Source organism: Terrapene carolina, unplaced genomic scaffold (assembly GCF_002925995.2).
Source record: "Terrapene carolina triunguis isolate 2854851 unplaced genomic scaffold, T_m_triunguis-2.0 Scaffold88, whole genome shotgun sequence".
Lineage (NCBI taxonomy): Eukaryota > Metazoa > Chordata > Testudines > Emydidae > Terrapene > Terrapene triunguis.
In genome coordinates, this window is record NW_020664439.1 from 15,915,238 (window position 1) to 15,935,310 (window position 20,073).

The 20,073-nt window shown below is 42.1% G+C and overlaps 1 protein-coding gene across 3 annotated transcripts in view; it reads left to right on the top strand.

Moving 5' to 3' along the window:
• The window catches only part of RHBDD1 (rhomboid domain containing 1), an 87,225-nt gene that overhangs the window by 10,144 nt on the left and 57,008 nt on the right, over positions 1–20,073 (top strand). For all 3 annotated transcript variants that reach the window (XM_029911150.1, XM_029911151.1, XM_029911152.1), the window contains exons 3-4: positions 6,379–6,467; positions 8,181–8,231. In XM_029911150.1, the coding sequence (XP_029767010.1) occupies positions 6,379–6,467; positions 8,181–8,231 (140 nt within the window). The remainder of the gene's footprint in view (positions 1–6,378; positions 6,468–8,180; positions 8,232–20,073) is intronic.

Here is a 20,073-nt window from a genome sequence, read left to right on the forward strand (position 1 = left end):
GTTGTGCACTGACTTATTATATGGGTCCTCACTCTCAGATTTGAGCTTTCAGGTTTGAGGCTTCTGGTACTTGCCTGAAATATATCAATGTTTCTTAGAAAGGTTGGTGTAATCACTGCTGAAATTGTTTCTGACTGAAATGAGGGAACAGGGAATCATTGGATTGTTTTTAAATAAAAAAAATTACTCTTTAGAGCAGCAGTTTGCAAACGTTTTGAGCTGACCCTCCTTCTCCCCCCTCTTTGAGTTACGATTTTTGGTAGCGCCCCTACAACCCAGACAAAAATAGAGACATGCAAAAGTATGCTTGATAGCCTACTCATAAATCTAACAGAGACCGTAACAACTTTAAATTGCCCACACTTGTAAGTTTCAAATACACAGATACTTACCAATGGCACAGCCAAGGCTTCCTCAGCAGCAGGCTGCTTCTACCTTGCAGCCAGGCTGCACCGCTAGGGCAGGGCCAATACCTACCCCTCTGCCCCTCCTGCCTTGGGTTTTCAGGGTGGGGGAAGGCACATGCGATGGACTCTGGGGGCGGAGGCAGCGCTCGGCACGGAGGCTGCTGGAAGTAGAAATCAGCACACCCACGGCAGATATTGACACTGACCCACAGGCTAGGTGGCATGCTGAGGCGAGTCAGGGGATGAAGGTGGCACTCTCTCCCTGCACCACCCTCTCCCTGCACCATCATGTGGGGCTGGCCCAAGTCGCCTGCCGCTGCTGCTCGGCCCCCCGAATGTTGCTCCACGCTCCCCTTTGGGGGGGAGGGCACACTCCACAGTTTGAAAAACTCTGTTTTAGAGAGATACAGTACGCTGCATGGAATGTCTAGTTTCTTTGGTGCCTTCCGACCTGCTAACATTCAGTTACACAAGGAAATTAATTTCATAAGAGTCTGGAGAAGTGATGTTAACCAGTGAGAGCCAGTTTCCTGGCTTCTGTTCTTTGCCAGACTTGGCTGGTAAAGATTTACCAGGTAATTCAAAATTCCAGCTTGTTAATAATAATAATAATTAATAATAATAAAACTCAGTAGTGTTTTTCTGTGCAGTGCTGCTCTAAATCAGTAGTTGATTCCTCCTTGTGTGATGATTTAATGTGGTCTGATTTGCATTCAAATAGTTTGAATTCTTAAATTAGCTATAGGGCCTACTTGCTAAGCATGTTTTAATTTAGCAATGAAGAACATAAATCGGCTTGTGTGTTTGGCTGTACGTGCCATCGATTTAGTTGAGCTAGCACTTATTGTTTTGAGAAATTCATCACTTTATCTAAAGAAAGTGGTAGCTTACAGTATGTTCGTTTCCTAAAGCTGCTTTTTTTTTTTTTTAAAGAGCACACTTTATCTAATGTGGCCTCTCAGTAGACAAACGGTAAGAAATACATGAAAACAAATAAGAAGCTGTTTCTCCAAAAGACTGTAATAATGGTGGTTTGAGCTAAGAGTTCTGGACTAAATGATTGGCTGATGTGCTGTCCTATAATTTATATGTGTATAATGCCAATCACTTTTTTTTTTTTAACTACAGAACACTGTTAATAAGAGATGGTGGCAACCCAGTGACACAAGTATTTTTGTTCTGTTACCATTCGATATTTCAGATGATTAAAGCTACAAATGTTAGAAGGATTGAAACAATGTAAGATAAATCATGCAATGTTGGTGAGAAGTTATTTCTAATTAAAAAATGAAGATCCCAGTACTATATTAGTATACAATTAGAATAAAATTGTGGGGAAAATTAAAAGTTTTTCATATGCAAACAAATCATTTGGATTTCATTTGCTTTCCTGTAATGTTCTTAATCATTTTTGTTACCTGCACACTCTAGGGGCATCCACCTTTACCCAGTTCCTAGGGCTCAGTGCGTAACCTCACACTCTAGGGCAACCACCTTTACCCTGTTCCTAAGGCGATGTCTACACTTGTCATTTAAAGCGCAATATGTCCCTTTAAAACCATAGGAGCATCTACACTTGTTAATGACTTTTTGCAGTGAAACTCAGAAGTTTCACCGCAAAAAGAAAACCATCTTTACAAGAGGCATACAGCTCTTACCGCTGTTCTTTTTGCGCTGTTGTGAAAGTGAAGACACATTCTACCAGTGTAAACACTTTTTGGCCTTTGAAGGATATTCCACAGTTCCAAAAGTGTCACTCTGGCCAGCATTTCTGCTGCTCTGATGCTAGGTAAACGGACGTCCGCCCCTCCCCCTGTAAGCCCTGGGAAGTTTGAAACTCCCTTTCCCATTGCTCGTATATATGGCAGGGAAAGCAGCCAGACAGCAGGGGTTTTTAAAAAAAATGCCATGAAAGAAACAAGGAAGTAATGTGGCTGCTGGGACATGAAGCAGTGCAGCACGGGGCACTGAGCAGGGACCCAGAATGCCTTCTGCTCACCCTCCCCTTCCCACAAGACCTATCAAGAGAGCTGCACTGTGGGATAGCTGCCTTACAGCGCTGCTCTCATCGGCGATGGAAGTGCTGCTAGTGTAAACACTCTCTGACGCCTGAGAAATTAAGTGAGTACACAAACCAGCGCTTTTCTTTCACCGATTCCCTATCACCGGTGAAACTTGCAGTGCAAAAACTCTGCAAGTGTAGACATACCCTAAGGCTCAAGGTGTAACCCTTACCCTCTGCAGGTTTGCAGGATCTTTCACCAGTGAAAGATCCTTACACAGTGAAATCCTTAACCTATGTCTATTAACAATCATCAAAACAGAGTGCACACACTAAGCATACAATGCTCACCACTCCCAATAAGGCAGACGAACTTTTCCTGCTGGCCAGTCAGAATCAGGTCGTCCGGGGACTCCAGTTTCTGCACGATATAGTTGACAGGATGTTGAAATCTGGCAGTTCTGATCTTGGGGCTGTGTCCTGGAGTTGATTCCAAAGAACTTCCTTTTGGACCTCGGTTGATATAGTGAAATTTGAGTCCTGCTTAGCTATACCTTAACCAATCATTTTACTGAAGTATTACAAAATAATTCTTTGATTATATCCTAATATATTTCAAAATAATCCTTTACCCAATCCTATCCCACCCAGGGCTTTGGAGCGGAGCCCGGAGCTGGAGCGTGGAGCAGCTCCGGAGCAGTGGAGCTGCAGGTTTTTGCCTGGAGCCGGAGCACAGCTCCAAAGCCCTGCCACTACCTTAGGTGACTTACATCTTGCAAAATTAGTTATGTAACAGACAGAAACTATACAGATAAACAAGAGAGAAGTAGGGACCATAGGGACCATAAAAGCAAAACAATAAAGAAGTAGAGATTTCATACTCTCCCTGTTAAATGATTCCTTGTCATTAAAAATCTTCAGACAGGATGATCTTACTATAAGTTATGAAAGGTTTTTCATGTGCAGGTATTACATTATGTCTTTAGGACGTGTGTTAAAATTACTTGGATGCCAAAAAATTTTAAGTCAAATTCCAGCCTGGAGGGAGTACTTATAGAGCTTTAAACCTATAGAAAAGCAACTTACACTGGAAGTCCTGACCCAATTGCTGTAAATGCCAATGTAGTTGATCAATACATGCAGGTGAATGAATAGCAGATACATAGAATGAATTTAAGCAGCAGGTCGCAACTTTATTTAACACTGGGAGGGGTGCATGGCACCCCACTTCCTGCTCTCTCATACCAGGCATTTAACTGGGTCCAGAATCGTGTTCAGGACTCCCAACACAGAACCAGTAACATGGAGTCATCCCGCTTTGGCTCACCCCTATGACTCAGCTTGCTTCTGAATCCTTCCTACCTCCCCTGCAAAAGGGTTGGGGAATAGAGGTTCCCAAGGGAGGAGCTCAGTCTACAAAAACTTCAGGTCTCCTGTTTTCACATAAGCAGAAGGACCACTAGCAAAATCCAGGGTTTCATTTATCTTTGGGAACTGGTCTGTCTTATCCTTCAATACGTTGGATACCAGCTGTAAGTTGTGACAAGCTAAAACAAGTTTTTCTTTTTCACACTTCGACTTTTTTAAAAATCTTAATGCTGTAACCTAACTATGCCTCCATGTGGGTGTAATAGCCAAAACTAGATCTTGTTAGTGGCAGAGTTGTTCATCTCAGATTTTTATAGCATTTGGAAAAATTCTTTGACAGAGATCTAGGTGAATAAATTGTAGAATGACCATTTTGGCATTGTGTGCCCTCTTTGTTCGCAGTCTTTACAGTGGCGCATTCTCCTTCATATATTAACTGGAAGTAGACCAGCACTGAATCAGGGCTTAGTACCTTCACTTCAGGAAGAACTCTTCAGAACAATAGCTCCGAAAGCTGAAAAATACTATATTAAAGTTTATAATAAGCATTACTCAACTCAAACCATTTGCACTAGAGTCTTGACAGGAATTTAGGGATTTCCTGAAGAAAAATTCCTTATTCAAATTACTTAACAAATCAGTACTTGCTAGGAAAAACCACAGGCAAAGAATCATAGAAATAGAGCTAGCGGGGAACTCAAGAGGCCCTTTAGCCCATCCCCCCCCGTGCTAAGGCAGGACCAAGTAAATCTAGACCATCCCTGGCAAGTGTCCAACCTATTCTTAAAAACCTCCAATGACGGCTATTATACAACCTCCCTTGGTAACCTATTCAAATATTTAATTATCCTTAGAGTTAGAAGGCTTTTCCTAATATCTAACCTAAATCACCCTTACTGCAGATTAAGCGCATTACTACTTGTCCTGCCTTGAGTGGATACTGAGAGCAATTGATTACTATCTTCTTTATAACAGACGTTAAAATAATTGAAGACTTTTCTCAAGTTCCTTACTCTTTTTCCCCTAGTCTTCTTTTCTCAAGGCTAAACTTGCCTAGTTCTTTTAACCTTTCCTCAGAGTTCAGGTTTTCTAAACCTTTTATCATTTTAGTTGTTCCTCTGGACTCTTTTCTGTTTGTCCACATCTTAAAGTATGTTGCCGAAAACTGGACACAGTACTCAGCTGAGGCCTCCCCAGTGCTCAGTACGGTGCAACAATTACCTCTTGTGAATTGCATACAATATTCCTGTTAATACACCCAGAATATTAGCCTTTTTCACAACTGCATCACATCATTGGCTTATATGCAACTTCTGATCCACTTTAATAACACCCTAATAATCTCCAAACTATGGGATGCACCCCCCTGGCGGGGTGCAGAGGAATGTTCGGGGGGTGCAGTGGGGCCTGAGCCAACCCCAGTACGGGGCAGGGAGGAAGCACCACACAGCCCTGCTCTGCCCCCAGCTCTGCTCTGGCCCCACCCCCAGGCCCAGCTTGGCTCCCGGCCTTGGGCCCCAGCCACAGCCTTGCTCCCAGCCGCAGCTTCGGCTCCTGGCCCCAATCGTGCCTCTACTCCTGGGCCCCAACTGTGGCTCTGCTCCTGGGCCCGGCTCCACTCTTGGCCATGGCCCCATCTCCCGACTGCAGCTCCTGGGGGTGAGGGGCACGGACAGATTCCATTACGGGTAAGGGGGGGCGTGACAGAAGAACGTTTGGGGACCACTGCCCTAGATCTTTTTCTGCAGTACTACTTATTAGTACTACTACATAATGAGATTTTGGGCGGGGGTCAGACTGGAGGGTCTTAGAAAACTAAAGAGTAGGACCAGATTTTTCCCACATACAGTTTTAAAGAAGCCTTGCACCGCTAGCCAGAGTTTATAGTGAGTTCATGGGAAAGAAAACCTCATTATCCAAACCATCACCAAAATTAAAAATATTAGTTATATAAAGCTCTTGTTTAGAAACAAAGCCAGATCTGTTTACTTACAAAAGCTATTGTTGCAATTATAGTGCTACTCATTACATATATATTTAATATTTTAAAATGTGCAGTAGTTCTGAATTATTTTATAAACACAGTGTGGTAATTTACCTCTTACAATGACCTGATTTACCATGGCTTTACTCCAGTTTTATGTCTTTGTAGCTTCACTGATTTCAGTAGAGTTCCACTGATATAAAACAGGAGCAGTGTAATGCTGAATCAGGAATTTCAAGAGCTAAAAAGAGGACTAATTTTAGATGATGCTTTTTGTACAACAGAAACAAACTAAAGCTGAATTAAATTTATACAATTTGTCCAACTCTTCTTATTTTGTTTGAGACATATTGATTCTTGTAATATATCAGCCACTTTTAGCTCCTCATTTGGTCAGAGGTGTTCCTTTAAAACATATTGTGGTTGTTACTCATTTCAGCGGTCAAAAAAGGTGGAAAATGTTGTTCTTTGAGATGTATTAAACTGCACAGAATAAAAGACATATGGAACAAAGACTGCAAACTGTGACCAAGTGACATACATTGGAATAATGGGAATACAGAATATATCTAATCGTCAGGCATACAAACTCTCATAAATGATTCTTTTCCTCCTAGGACTTCTTTTGCTGGGCATCTGGCAGGTATTCTTGTTGGCTTGATGTACACGCTGGGGCCTCTGAAGATGCTCATGAAAGCAACTGCAGGTACATAGTGAACACTCTTGGCATGACAAGAAGTTAACAGTCTAGCTCAATATTAAATTTAAGATTTGGGTTATTAGAAATAATTAGAGCCAAGAACAGGATCAAATATTTTTCAAATGTTTGTACTTCCTAAGACAATAAATTATTAAAAAAAAAATCAGGGGTAAAATTAAAATGCCATTTAAAAACCTTCATTTTAAATGAAGTGTAGTAAACCCAGAGAAATAGCATGTTGTTATATTATGCTGAGTATGGTATATTTCTATCTTTTTATTACCTGTATACATTATATTGGAAGTACCCACATTTTGAAAGTGAGCTTTTGGCGTTTAGACAGTTGTCTAAAGAATTTCCAATATTGTTGATTTTGGTATTGTATTACTACAGGTTTACACATGGTGCTGGTTAAATGGGGGGAAAATGCAAATACTGCACATCTGTGTATTTAGAAATACAAACCATGGGCCCAGTCCTGCAACTCCTTATGTGAGTAGTCCCACTGACTTCACTGTTTCAATCAGGTAAAAATACAAGGGTCACATTACTGAAAGTTTACAGGGCTGGGCCCGATGACATAGTGTGTTTTATATGTTTATTCAAAAATGTAAATAGTCAAAAGTAGTGCTTTGAATTTTCTATAGTAGCTGATGTTCTCAGCATAACAAAAGCTTTTCACAATAAATATTTGTATAAACTAAAAATAATAATAAATATGGATACGTAGCTTATTTACAATACGGTTGACTAATGTACTGTATTTATTCATGATACCTTGTTAAATGTGAATATAGCTAATGTATAATGAGACTACCTTATCAGTTCAGAAATCTGTTCTCTTTCTACTTTTCACTGAAGCTGTAATATTAAATGATTTGTTTTAGCTCTATTTTTAAATAGTAAAATAAATCCTTAACAAATAATCCAGTAGGTCACTAGCCTGAAGATTTATCCTACTTGCTGTCAATGCTTGAAGTGCATGCAGAGTTTGGTGATGAAGCCTCCGTAAGTTCCAGATATATAGGACTTTTAAGTGGCAAAACTAAGAGAGAGAGATTTCACAACCCGCTTGGTAGATATGAGACAGTTTGCACCTTTTTTAAGGGTGAATCTTTCACCCATCTGTAGCAGTGCTGTCTGGTGGTAGAAACAGTGTAGTACAGTGGGTGAGGCAGGATTTGGAGAGAGCTCTTTGCTGCAGGAAGGATATCACCTGGACACTGCTGTACAGCCAGGATTTGGGGGCAGGGCCAACTGATTGTTTCCTGGATCCACAAGTCTTCTCTTCCTCCTCTTATGTAGCAGGGCACAGACAGAACAGGGGCTACTCTAGCCGTAAGTTTTCTGTGGAGTGGCCTGAAACTGAACAGCTAGCTCCTTTCTCCGCTTCAGAGGAACTTCCCAGTGCACAATTTACCTGCAAAAATTTCCCAACCCTGCAGAATGTTTACTGGGTATCTTCTCTTCTGCATGGTTCTTCCCTTTTTATTATATCAGACATCACTTTGAGACTCAGAGAAAAATATTAAGATTATAAACATTAAATACTTTGACTATTACTGGGCAAAATTTTATAGAAAACCCGCTGTTCTACAGCCTCATCACACAAGACCAAGATTCTGTAGGTGGTAATACTGCAAACTCAATTTTTAATTTTTGTAGAAGGATTATAAAATTATTTATGAATATTAAGTGTATTACATTTCTTCCTGGTAGGTGACTTTCCCTACTTTAATGACTCTGCAAGACAGAGAGACTACTACTCAGGTAAGCACATTCACTCCATTGTCTAAAAATTTTGTTCACTTTTCCTTTCAACTTTGTATTTTTTTCTTTAAAATAATAAAAATAAAGATACCATTTTATGAACTGTAGAATATTTGGTTATTTGGAAAATGAAAATGGTTAAGTGGGGGAAAATGATGAATGTACATAAGAAAGTATCTTGGCCTCAAAATATACAAATAAAATAACCAGGTTTTTTTTAAATAGCAACTTTGAACATTGTTCTTATTAAATTATATGAAATTCAAAGCATTCAGGATGGAAGACTATATGTTGGTGATACTGTGCCATATTTTTCCTTCCTCTTTAGGTGAATGTATAGGTAGTTCAAAAGCAGTTTCTCTACGAAGAGGCTGAAAACCTCAGCAGAGGAAATTGGTTAGAGTGCAGTCTTTTGTTCCATGTCACATTATGTAAATACTGGAAGTGTGAGGACTATGTAGACATTGGTAAATGTGTTGAGACAAGTGCTATAGGTGGTGATTTCTGCTTCACATAGCCAATACCTCACAAAGCATGCATACTGTATATATGCATAATATTAGTCATGGTGAAAACCTACAAAGGATGACAACCCTTAGTGGAATTATCTCTGTAACTCTCGCATTTCCTGCGTGATGAGCATGCACCAGTGTAGGCAAAGAAATGGTCTGTGCAATCTGAGCCTAGTTATTATACTCCACCTACTACATTCAGATTGAGTATGAATTTCAAATCGCCATTTTTTATTAAAAACAATAGTGGTTGTGGAATGACACTTGACACTACCTCTATTCCTTCCGGTCATGCTATTTTCTCCACTGCTACTAAGTGTGTTTCTCTTCTTTCTCTCCTCTTATGCAGTAATAGCAGCTGCAATAACAACACAGCTCTTAAATTCTCTGTTTTCCTCTCTGGGATGGGCCCCTATTGGAGAAAGCAAAAGCAAAGTCAGTTCAGCAATAGCAGCAGCAGCAGCATTAACACTTACTGCTAGTCTTGGCATGCAATCATTTTGTGATGCCAATGGACAAGGAACATTGTTTTAACGGTACTGTACAGCAGATCAGGCAGCTAACTAGGGAAACAGTTTTTAGTAGCTGAGATAGTTTTGAGATGCTTTGTTTCTATGTATTTATCGAAGGGCCCAAAGAAAGTTTCTCAAGGGAACTGCTGGGGATGTCATTTACTACGCTACTAATATTTGGATCATCATGAAATTTTTAATTCATGCCTTTCCTATCTTTGGACACTTAACAGCTTAATTACTACCTTCTTCCTTCCTCCTAAGGCTCTTTTAATTCTCCAGCCAATGCATGACCCAGAACCCCTACACATGATCTCTGCTTCACATGACCCTCCTCAACAAAGATGTTTTCCTAAACAGAATGGACAAACTACAGGGAAACCTGGATATGTGTCTAGATGGGAAGTCTAAAGTTAGCTGCTTTATCACTGACAATGGGCCCGATAAGGTAAAAGCAATTAATGTTGGACACTAGTGCACTATCCATTGCTTTGTTCAAATCCTCAATCCCTATGAGGCGCTGTTGCTGCAGCACACAAGTTCTGTCACTTAGTGGTAGTAGTAAGCTACTGGTAATTCAGGAAAATGAAGACATTCTGCAGAATAGCCTTATGGCCAGTATAATTTTACTGGACAAGAGCATCTATTGGAACCCTGAGTTACATGTTGCGTTACTTGATTAGAAAAATTAAATTTTGTCAGAGGATTGTGAAGTTAGGACATAGAGGAACTATAGGCCAATACCAATGTGTGTGGACGGAGGCACTAGTTGGAGAATTAGAACTCTTTGAACATAGAATCATAGAATATCAGGGTTGGAAGGGACCTCAGGAGGTCATGTAGTCCAACCCCCTGCTCAAAGCAGGACCAACCCCAACTAAATCATCCCAGTCAGGGCTTTGTCAAGCCTGACTTTAAAAACCTCTAAGGAAGGAGATTCCACCACCTCCCTAGGTAACCCATTCCAGTGCTTCACCACCCTCCTAGTGAAAAAGTTTTTCCCAATATCCAACCTAAACCTCCCCCACTGCAACTTGAGACCATTACTCCTTGTTCTGTCATCAAGTATCACTGAGAACAGTCTAGATCCATCCTCTTTGGAACCCCCTTTCAGGTAGTTGAAAGCAGCTATCAAATCCCCCCTCATTCTTCTCTTCTGCAGACTAAACAATCCCAGTTCCCTCAGCCTCTCCTCATAAGTCATGTGCTCCAGCCCCCTAATAATTTTTGTTGCCCTCCGCTGGACTCTTTCCAATTTTTCCACATCCTTCTTGTAGTGTGGGGCCCAAAACTGGACACAGTACTCCAGTTGAGGCCTCACCAATGTGGAATAGAGTGGAATGATCACGTCCCTCGATCTGCTGGCAATGCCCCTACTTATACAGCCCAAAATGCCGTTAGCCTTCTTGGCAACAAGAGCACACTGTTGACTCATATCCAGCTTTTCGTCCACTGTAACCCCTAGGTCCTTTTCTGCAGAACTGCTTCCTAGCCATTTGTTCCCTAGTCTGTAACAGTGAATGGGATTCTTCTGTCCTAAGTGCAGGACTCTGCACTTGTCCTTGTTGAACCTCATCAGGTTTCTTTTGGCCCAATCCTCTAATTTGTCTAGGTCCCTCTGTATCCTATCCCTACCCTCCAGCATATCTACCACTCCTCCCAGTTTAGTGTCATCTGCAACTTGCTGAGAGTGCAGTCCACGCCATCCTCCAGATCATTAATGAAGATATTGAACAAAACCGGCCCCAGGACCGACCCTTGGGGCACTCCGCTTGAAACCGGCTGTCAACTGGACATGGGGCTGTTGATCACTACCCGTTGAGCCCGACGATTTAGCCAGCTTTCTATCCACCTTATAGTCCATTCATCCAGCCCATACTTCTTTAACATGCCACATATGACTTCATTTATAGTGCAGTACATTGATCCATGTCCTCCTTGTAGTGCAGTAGTTCTCAAACTTTTGTTCTGGTGACCCCTTTCACACAGCAAGCCTCTGAGTGCGACCCACCCTTATAAATTAAAAACACTTTTTAATATATTTAACACCATTATAAATGCTGGAGGCAAAGCGGGGTTTGGGGTGGAGGCTGACAGCTCGCGATCCCCCCGTAATAACCTCACAACCCCCTGAGGGGTCCCGACTCCCAGTTTGAGAACCCCTGTTGTAGTGCATATACTTGTAGGTCTCCACAGCCTGTTTCAGAGTAGCAGACAAAAGAGAATCCAGGATACATCTCATTATCATTCCCACAGTGAGCCCAGTTATGGCCTACTTGAGGCTATCTATGTATCATGATTTCCTCCTCTCCCCACCCCCACTCCCCTGGTGACTTCTCTTGAAGGAGCTGTCACTCACCACAAGTAAAAGTCTGTCTCAAATTTCTTTGCCTCTCTGCCTGCATTTCCAGTGCTGATACTTTCCACACCCTTTTGTCCATCATGATTTTTATTTTGTTCTGGATTCCATTAATATTTTTTCTGAGTATTTCCCACCTAATAAGAGCTCTGACTGGGTATTTTCCATATCAGAATATCTGTTTGTTTGGTAATCCCTGGCACTTGTGGCAATTAAAGATCCCATAGAATTTTTTTGCAAGAGTGGGTCTAGTTTTCTGACCAAATTTTTCCTGTTGAATGGTGATGGGAGCCATTTAAAGACATTTTTTCTCTGTGCTTTCAGTTGAAAGAACACCATGAATTTAAAAACTCTTGCATATGAAATCTTTTTACCTATGGTTGTTTAGAAGTAACAACTAAGATTTGCTCAAATGATCCCCACAGTGACACTTTACAAGTTAAGAATAGTTTATGGCACAAAGGCTGCACGTTTATTAAATAAGAAGAATATTTTTAAAAATGGAGGGATATGCCACAAAGGGTAGCTATAGCCACTCAGCATGAGCCACCCCTTTTCATGATTGACCAGACCCCAAAGTAAAAATGGCTAACCAGGCAGAGATACTCTGTCCCACCCAAGCCAGGACATTTAGCTTGTACCAAGCCATGCACTACCCCTATAAAGAGCATTAGAGCCAACACAGGACAGACTCCAGGCAGCTTTTGCTTACAAGTATCAGTCCCAGCTACATAAGAACCACGATTCTGGAAGTTTTATACATCTTCCCTTTCTTGCCATCCTGGCTCAAAGAGCAGAACAAATGTACTCCCTGCAAAGAATACATCCACCACCAAAATAGCAACACAAAGTAGTAGAACACATGGAAATTTCAATACAATTCTGTATCAATCAATATAATAACTTACATTTGGCAATTATGTACCAATACAGTCTCCCAAGGATAGCAACCAACTGCTTTTCTTAAGCTGTCTTTCCCCCCTGCCCCAGCATATCGGTTGGAGGGCAGACCTTGCTGTAGGAGAAGGAGCTCCTGAATGATCCTTTGATTCCTCCCCCAGCTCACAACTAAGGAGGAGGGTGCAGAATATTACACTTTTGCATCTCCGTGTATTTGGCTGAGCTGGCCAATAAGAGGGGCTCCTTATCACCAAAGGTGCAATCTTTGGTGCAGCCCTACATCAAGCAGGGCTGTGACTGATTGGGAGAAGCAAGGAGCCCATGGCACCCATCTCGGGAAACCATCAGCTCAGGCTATTGCTGCCCATGAGTCTGTGTGGACGGTGTGCATTAGCTGTATTTTCCTGTGTGATTGCCAAGCTACTTGTAGTTGTAAACATTATTTAATTTGTTTAGGATAAGTACTTGAATGTTAGGGTTTTTTAGAAATGTAGCTCATGAAAATATGAACAGTAGAATTAGAACAGTAGGAACCCCACATAACTTGGGATGTTGTTTTGGGGCCCTTTCTCATTATGAACTACAATTTGAAGGCTTTGTAAAGGTGATGAATCAAATGTAGTACCTTGAGCATATAAGACTCTGGCTATGGAACAAACGTAAAACATGACATACGTTCTCTTTTGTATGGCAAGGAACATATTTACATTTTTTAGTGCCAGAATTATTTTTATAATGTTCAAATGTGCAGTGTTGAAGCCTACAAATCAGTAAGCAGTTATTGAGCTAAGTTCAACATAAAATTACATCCAGAAGATAAACTCACATTTACAGGAGGGAAAATGTTCATTCAATGAACATAATGTGGATGGGGAAAAATATGTAAGGATTGCATCAAAAGTATGTACAAATCAATAGGGTCATGCAGTCAGCTTAATTTGTATGTAAAAATATGGTTTTAAATAGAACCAGCATGACTGAAGGTCTTTTACAGCTTGTTAAAGTATGGATAACAAAGAAATATTTTCTTTTCTAAATTAGACCATTTAGGGCAATCATCATCCGTGATGCCTTGAAATTGTGCCATGTTCATTGCATTAATAGCACGAAACTTTTTAACATCTCTTAATTGGTTTCATTTGTTCGTTTCTGTTCTCAAAAATATGCAGAAGGGCAAAGATAACTATTTTCTTGAGATTTTTCAAATCACTGTGTTCTACTGTGTAATTTGATACATTAAGATGAACTATTTCTTTGAAAGGTTTGATTTGTTGTTTCAAATGGTAGTATTTTTTAGGACATTATTCAGGCCCATAGATGTAGCAGACATATACATTCAGGTTGTGTCTGTATCTTGCAGCTTATTTGACTGTAATATCGAGATCTGTCTTTTTCTTTGTTTACGGCACCAAAACTCTGTAATACAAATAATAATCATTAACTGCCATGTTTTCATCTTTTATTTGCAGTGGTGTCATAGCCGTACTGGTCCCAAGATATTAGAAAGACAGGGTAGGTGAGGTAATATCTGTCACCACACAAACTTCTGTTGGTGAGAGAGACAAGCTTTTGCGTTACACAGCTCTTCTTGAGATCTGTGTAGCTCAAAAGCTTGTCTTTCACCAACAGAAGTTGGTCCAATGAAAGCTGTTACCTCACCCACCTTGTGTCTCACATTTTCATCTTGCAGTCTGTACTCATTTACCTAACATATGTCAATAAATCCACATGGACCCCAATATGAGGGCTAACTTCGTGCTGATGTTTTAAGTTAATTAATATGACTGTTAGTTGTATTAAGTCTGAAGATAAAGAGAAATGGTATGCTCAGCTTGATTCATGCATAAATATTCTAAATCAGGGGTCGGCAACGTTCGGCATGCGGCTCGCCACGGTAGGCACCCTGGCGGGCCGGGCCAGTTTATTTACCTGCTGACACGGCAGGTTCGGCCGATCGCGGCCCCCACTGGCCGCGGTTCGCCGTCCCGGGCCAATGGGGGCGGTGAGAAGCGGCGCGGGCGAGCGATGTGCTGGCTGCGGCTTCTCGCCACCCCCATTGGCCCGGGACGATGAACCGCGGCCAGTGGGGGCCGCGATTGGCCGAACCTGCCGCGTCAGCAGGTAAATAAACTGGCCTGGCCCGCCAGGGTGCTTACCCTGGCGAGCCGCGTGCCGAACGTTGCCGACCCCTGTTCTAAATCTTATTTTTCAAATTGAGAAGAAATACAGTGTATTTTTGATTGGATGGGAGGAACTGGGTGTGATGGGTTCTCCTCCCCTCGGGGTTCCGCCTAGAACTGGGGTACCACTGAGCCCACCTGCCCACCAACCTGGGCTCCCTTTACACAGTACTGCTGAGGCAAGCCTGCCAAACGCTCTCTCAGGCTTCAGACTGCACTTCACCAGCACACATACAAGTAGGGACACACCCAGCTGCAGCTACACACACTGATGCTGAGATCAGCTTTGCATGGGAAGGTTAAGCTAACGAACTTCCCAGTTACTCGAGGGCAAACCCAAAATTATACCGTCTTGCGCTGCACAGAGAACTGTACAGCATAAGCTCATGAAATTTCCCTCTCCCTCAATGTAGAGAGGAATATACACAGCTTTCTGCTCCAGGTTATGATTTCCACACACTGGTTTTGGACAAAACAAAACAAGTTTATTAACTACAAAAGATAGATTTTAAGTGATTATAAGGGATAGCAAAGAGATCAAAGAAGATTACCTAGCAAATAAAACAAAACACAATCTAAGCTTAATATACTAAAGAAATTGGACATAAGTACCAAATTCTCACCCTAACGGTTGTTTTTAGGTAGTTTGCAGATATTCTTGAGGGCAAGCTGCACTTGCTTGCAGCTTAAAACTCTAGGTATTCCTTTCACAGGCTAAAAAGCGCTCTAGGCTGCGTACAGCCTTTCTCCCCCATTTCGGTCTTTGTTTCTTAGATGTTTACTGCAGTCATCTTGGGCAGGGATGATGTCACTCCCCTGCCTTAAATAGCTTTAGCATATGGCAGGAACCCTTTGTCTCCCAGTTTGATTCCCATGCCCGGTTAGTGGAAAAACACTAGTGTTATGACGGAGTCCAGTACCAGGTGACTTGGTCACATGCCTCTGTAGGGCCATAGCAGCCATGAGACAGAGGCTGTTTGTAAGGTCCTGAGGAAAGCTTCCCAGAAAGGCTTCCCAGTGGGAGATTAGCATCTTCAAAGTCCTATTGTTTTCCCTAATGGCCCTTCCCAGCCAGCCATATAGACTGATTGCATTCTGTCTAGTGGGTGTTCCTCAGGTGTAAACACATTTGTAATAGGAGCATAGATGATATTCCTAACTTCAGATACAAAAATGATACAGGCATACAAATAGGATAATCATATTCAGTAAATCATAATCTTTTCAATGATATGTCACGTGAGCTATCGTGTGTAAAATACATCCTAGTTATGCCACAATCATATCATATATCATATAATATCTCTATGAAGAATATGGGAGCATAGTGTCACACTGGGTTTGAATGCTTCTGAGCTAACTTGTAGTCTTTGAAATTGTATATATGGTAGGTTAGAATAGTCGAGAGAATGTCAACCAATATTTGGTGTTTTTGAGAGGCAAGATGGGGAAGATTTTAAGATTATTTTTTTCCTGACAGTTCACTACTACTTCGAGTGCTTGCACGTGTCCATTGCATGCTAGATGTGTGCGTGCAGGGTAGCTAGAGATTTTTCCCTCAGTGGTATCCGATGGGCCGGTTCTAGTGCCCTCTCGAGTTGCGCACACTAGCGCCAGTATAAGGGGCACCACTGGCCTTGCACCCTCTCAGTTCCTTCATACCACTTATGATGGTTGCTGGACAATCCTTTTTGCAGCAAGGCTTCTTTCCCAGTGGTTTGGACAATTTGTGCATGGTTTGTGTAGTTATTGTAGTTAGTGTATATACTTCTTAGTTAGTGTTAATGTATATAGTAATGGGAATAGTTGGTCCATGTCATCAAGGGACTCTTTGCCCCAGGGACTGGGCATGCCCCCGGTCCCCGGGGCTTCAAGCCATGTGCCTCTTGCGGCAAGCCTATGCCAATGAGTGACCTGCACTCTAGCTGTTTAAAGTATCTGGGGGAAACTCACGTAAAATAAGTGCCAGATCGGCAGGGACTTCAGACTTCACACTAAAAAGGACAGGGACCTTTGGCTGACCAGTCTTGGAGCCGAGCCCCTCTGAATCGGTGCCAAGCACTTCAACATCTGTGTGGAGCACCCCTCTCGTACCGTTTACCATTTCCGGTGTGGTGGAAGAAACATAAACAGCGCACCCGGAGAGGATGCTCTCTGGAGCAGAATAGAGACAAGCGGGGAGAGATTAATACAGTGAGACCCATGCCGGGCCACTCTTCCTCCCCCGAGCCAGCAATGGCACCGTCGACTCCGCCTGTTGTTCTTTGAGACGTGTTGCTTAGTCCATTCCATGACCACCCTCCTTATCCCTCTGTCAGAGTTACTGGCAAGAAGTAACTGAGAGATTGCAGGGCGTTTATAATGCACCCTTTAGACTGGTACATATCTGTGCCACTCCAGAAGGCAGAAGAGCCATCTCAACAGATACCCTTAGGGAAAACCGTGCACGCGGTGCGCACACATTTAGCATGGAATGGACATGAGCAATACATCTTGAAGAAGAACAGTTACGAAAGGTTAGTAACCATTTTTGTTTTGCATCTTCATACATTCACTTACTGTAACTCAAACATTTTTCATATTGGGGACCATCAAGGTTAATGGCAGGCTTGAGGATTTCTGGTGTCCACCAAAATTATAAATCTGTTTTGGAAGGGAGAATTACTCTCTTGCTTGTCCCCTCACCCTCTAAATTCCTTTCCTCTTTTTCTGCTTCCACATGGTCAGTTGGGCAAGGAACTGTGGATCTTTATGTCTTGAACTAGGCCAGGGGTCAGCTACCTTTCAGAAGTGATGTGCCAAGTCTTCATTTATTCACTGTAATTTAAGGTTTCGCGTGCCAGTAATACATTTTAACGTTTTTAGGTCTCTCTATAAGTCTATATTAATTCATTTAAAATTAAATTAAAATGCAGATCATATCAGTTTAGTGTGATTCTTGCCCTTGCTTTTCCTTGCTGAGATTTCCAATGTCTGGCACGTATTTAGATACTTTAAGCTGCACACAGGCTTCTGAGTGATCAGTTGTTAACCGGCTGCGAGAGGGACAGAGGACAGATTTCATGTGTGAAAATACCTGCTCACACAGGTATGTGGCTCCAAATGCTAAAAGCATTGCAAATGCAATTTTCTTCAAACAGTAAAATTTCACTGGCAGGGACATCCAGCAAGTCAGAATAGAGGCCCCATGATCTCTCTCGGTAACTTCAAGTGCACTCTGCAGATCTCCAAACTTTGATACCCACAATTCTGAGCTTTTTAACTGAATGAGCTGCATTTTGAAATCTTCAACACCCATCCACTGAAATGCAGACAAATCCAAGTCGCTTTCGTTGAACTTTTCAGGTTTAATTAGAAAAGAAAGCATTAAGCCAAATCGCTGGAAATCTTGAAATCTGTCAGAAAATTCTGATTCCAGTTCTTGCATGTACATTCCAATCTCATCAACACTGACAGTGCAACATGTCAATAGCTCTTTTATGTGTTGGAAGTAGCGGAAAGTCGAAGTTCGAATATTCTGAGAAAAAATTGCTAGTTTTACAACAAATGTCTTCCAGGCTTCATAAAGTTCCAGAACTGTTTTCCCTGCACGTTGGAGACAGAGATTGAGTTTGTTTAGGTGAGCGGTGATGTCAGTTAGAAACATGAGCTTACACAGCCATTTGTCATTATCCAGTTCAGGGTAGTTTTGTGCTTTTTCCAACAAAAAGGCCACCAAATGTTGCTGTGAAGTGGAATTTCGTTATAAGCACTGTCCATCTCTTCTAGCAGTGCTTGAAACTGTCTGTGAGTCAAAGCAGATCGAGCAACAAGGAAATTCACAATTCGCACCACTGTATTCATCACATTATTAAGCTCTGAATTAGAAATTTTAGCACACAGGTTTTCTTGATGGATGATGCAGTGAAATTTGGCTGTTGGGTGGCCAATTTGACTTCAAGTAACTTTACAAATCCTTTCTGTTTTCCAACCATGGCAGGAGCACCATCTGTTGTCGCACAAAATATTTTTCTGATTTCAACTCCTTGTTCAAAATGGTTTACAAAACTTTCCACTATATCTTCCCCCTTTGTTGTGCCATGCAGGGGTTTTAGGCAACAAAGTTCCTCTTGGATTTCATCGGAAGCACAATATCTTGCAACAACTGCCAAACGTGGAATGTTGTTTATATCCACACTCTCATCAACTGCAACACTGAACACTGCTTAGTCTTTTAATGCAGTCGTCTGCTTTTCGTTAATGTTTTCTGCCATTTCGCTTATGCGTGTCTCAACTGTTCTGGCAGAGACAGGCAGTTCTTTTATTCTAGATACGATCCTATCTTTATTTTGCAAATCATTGAACAAAACCTCTGAACTGCTGAGAAAAACTTCTTTTTTATATTCCCCATCTGTAAACGGCTTTCCGTTTTTTGCAGTGCACTGTGCAATCTTGTAACTTCCTTCTGTAGTTTGATTTTTACTTACACTTAAGCATTTAAAGCACTGCTTTGCTTCTCATATCCTGCTACTGCCTTTTTGATCGATTCAGGCTTGTCTGCTTCATCAAGAAAGGTTTTCTCGTGCTTCGTTTCAACATGTCGTCGAACACTTGATGTGCGACAAACAACACTTTCACAACAGAAAGCACAAACAGCACGGTCCTTCTTTTGAATAAATCCAAATGTGCCTGTCCAAGAAAGCTGAAATGAACGGACATCTAACTTTGCTTTCTTAGGAGCTGACATTTTGTCAAATGTACCCCTCAACTCACAGTGGGGGGGGGGAAATCGCGACAGACGGCACGCACAATGTCAAACGCAGTGTGCTGTTCCACATGGCATGGTATAAGCAGCAAATCAGGACTTAAAAATATCCCAGTGGTGCTGGAACAATTTTTAAGGTGGGGGTGCTGAGCTGCGCCCTCTCTTGCCCCTGTCTGAACCCCTCACTGCCCCAGGCTGGGGCCAGTGGGCCACAGCTGCGGGTGGCTGCAGAGCGCCAGGCCGAGGCCAGGAGCAGAGCCCTGGGCCAGCGGCCGGGACCCTAGGCCAGCAGTGGGCTAAGCGGGGCCAGTGGACGGAACCCCAGCTGGCAGGGGGCTGGTGGACAGAACCCCAAGCTGGCAGCAGAGTGCCACTGAAAATCAGCTCGCGTACTGCCTTTGGCAGGCATGCTATAGGTTGCTGACCCCTGAACTAGGCTCTGAGTACTCAAGTGAGGATTGGTTGTTGATGGTAATAACAGACCACAAGTGGTGGCTGGGATGTTAAAGAAGATCTAACAGTGTGGGGGGGTTCCTGGATCTGGCTGTGAGTATCATGCTAATTTTCACTCATACTCTGTACAAGTAGCACAGTGCTATCAGTAGGCTTGTACAGCAGCAGTTAGATATTAAATT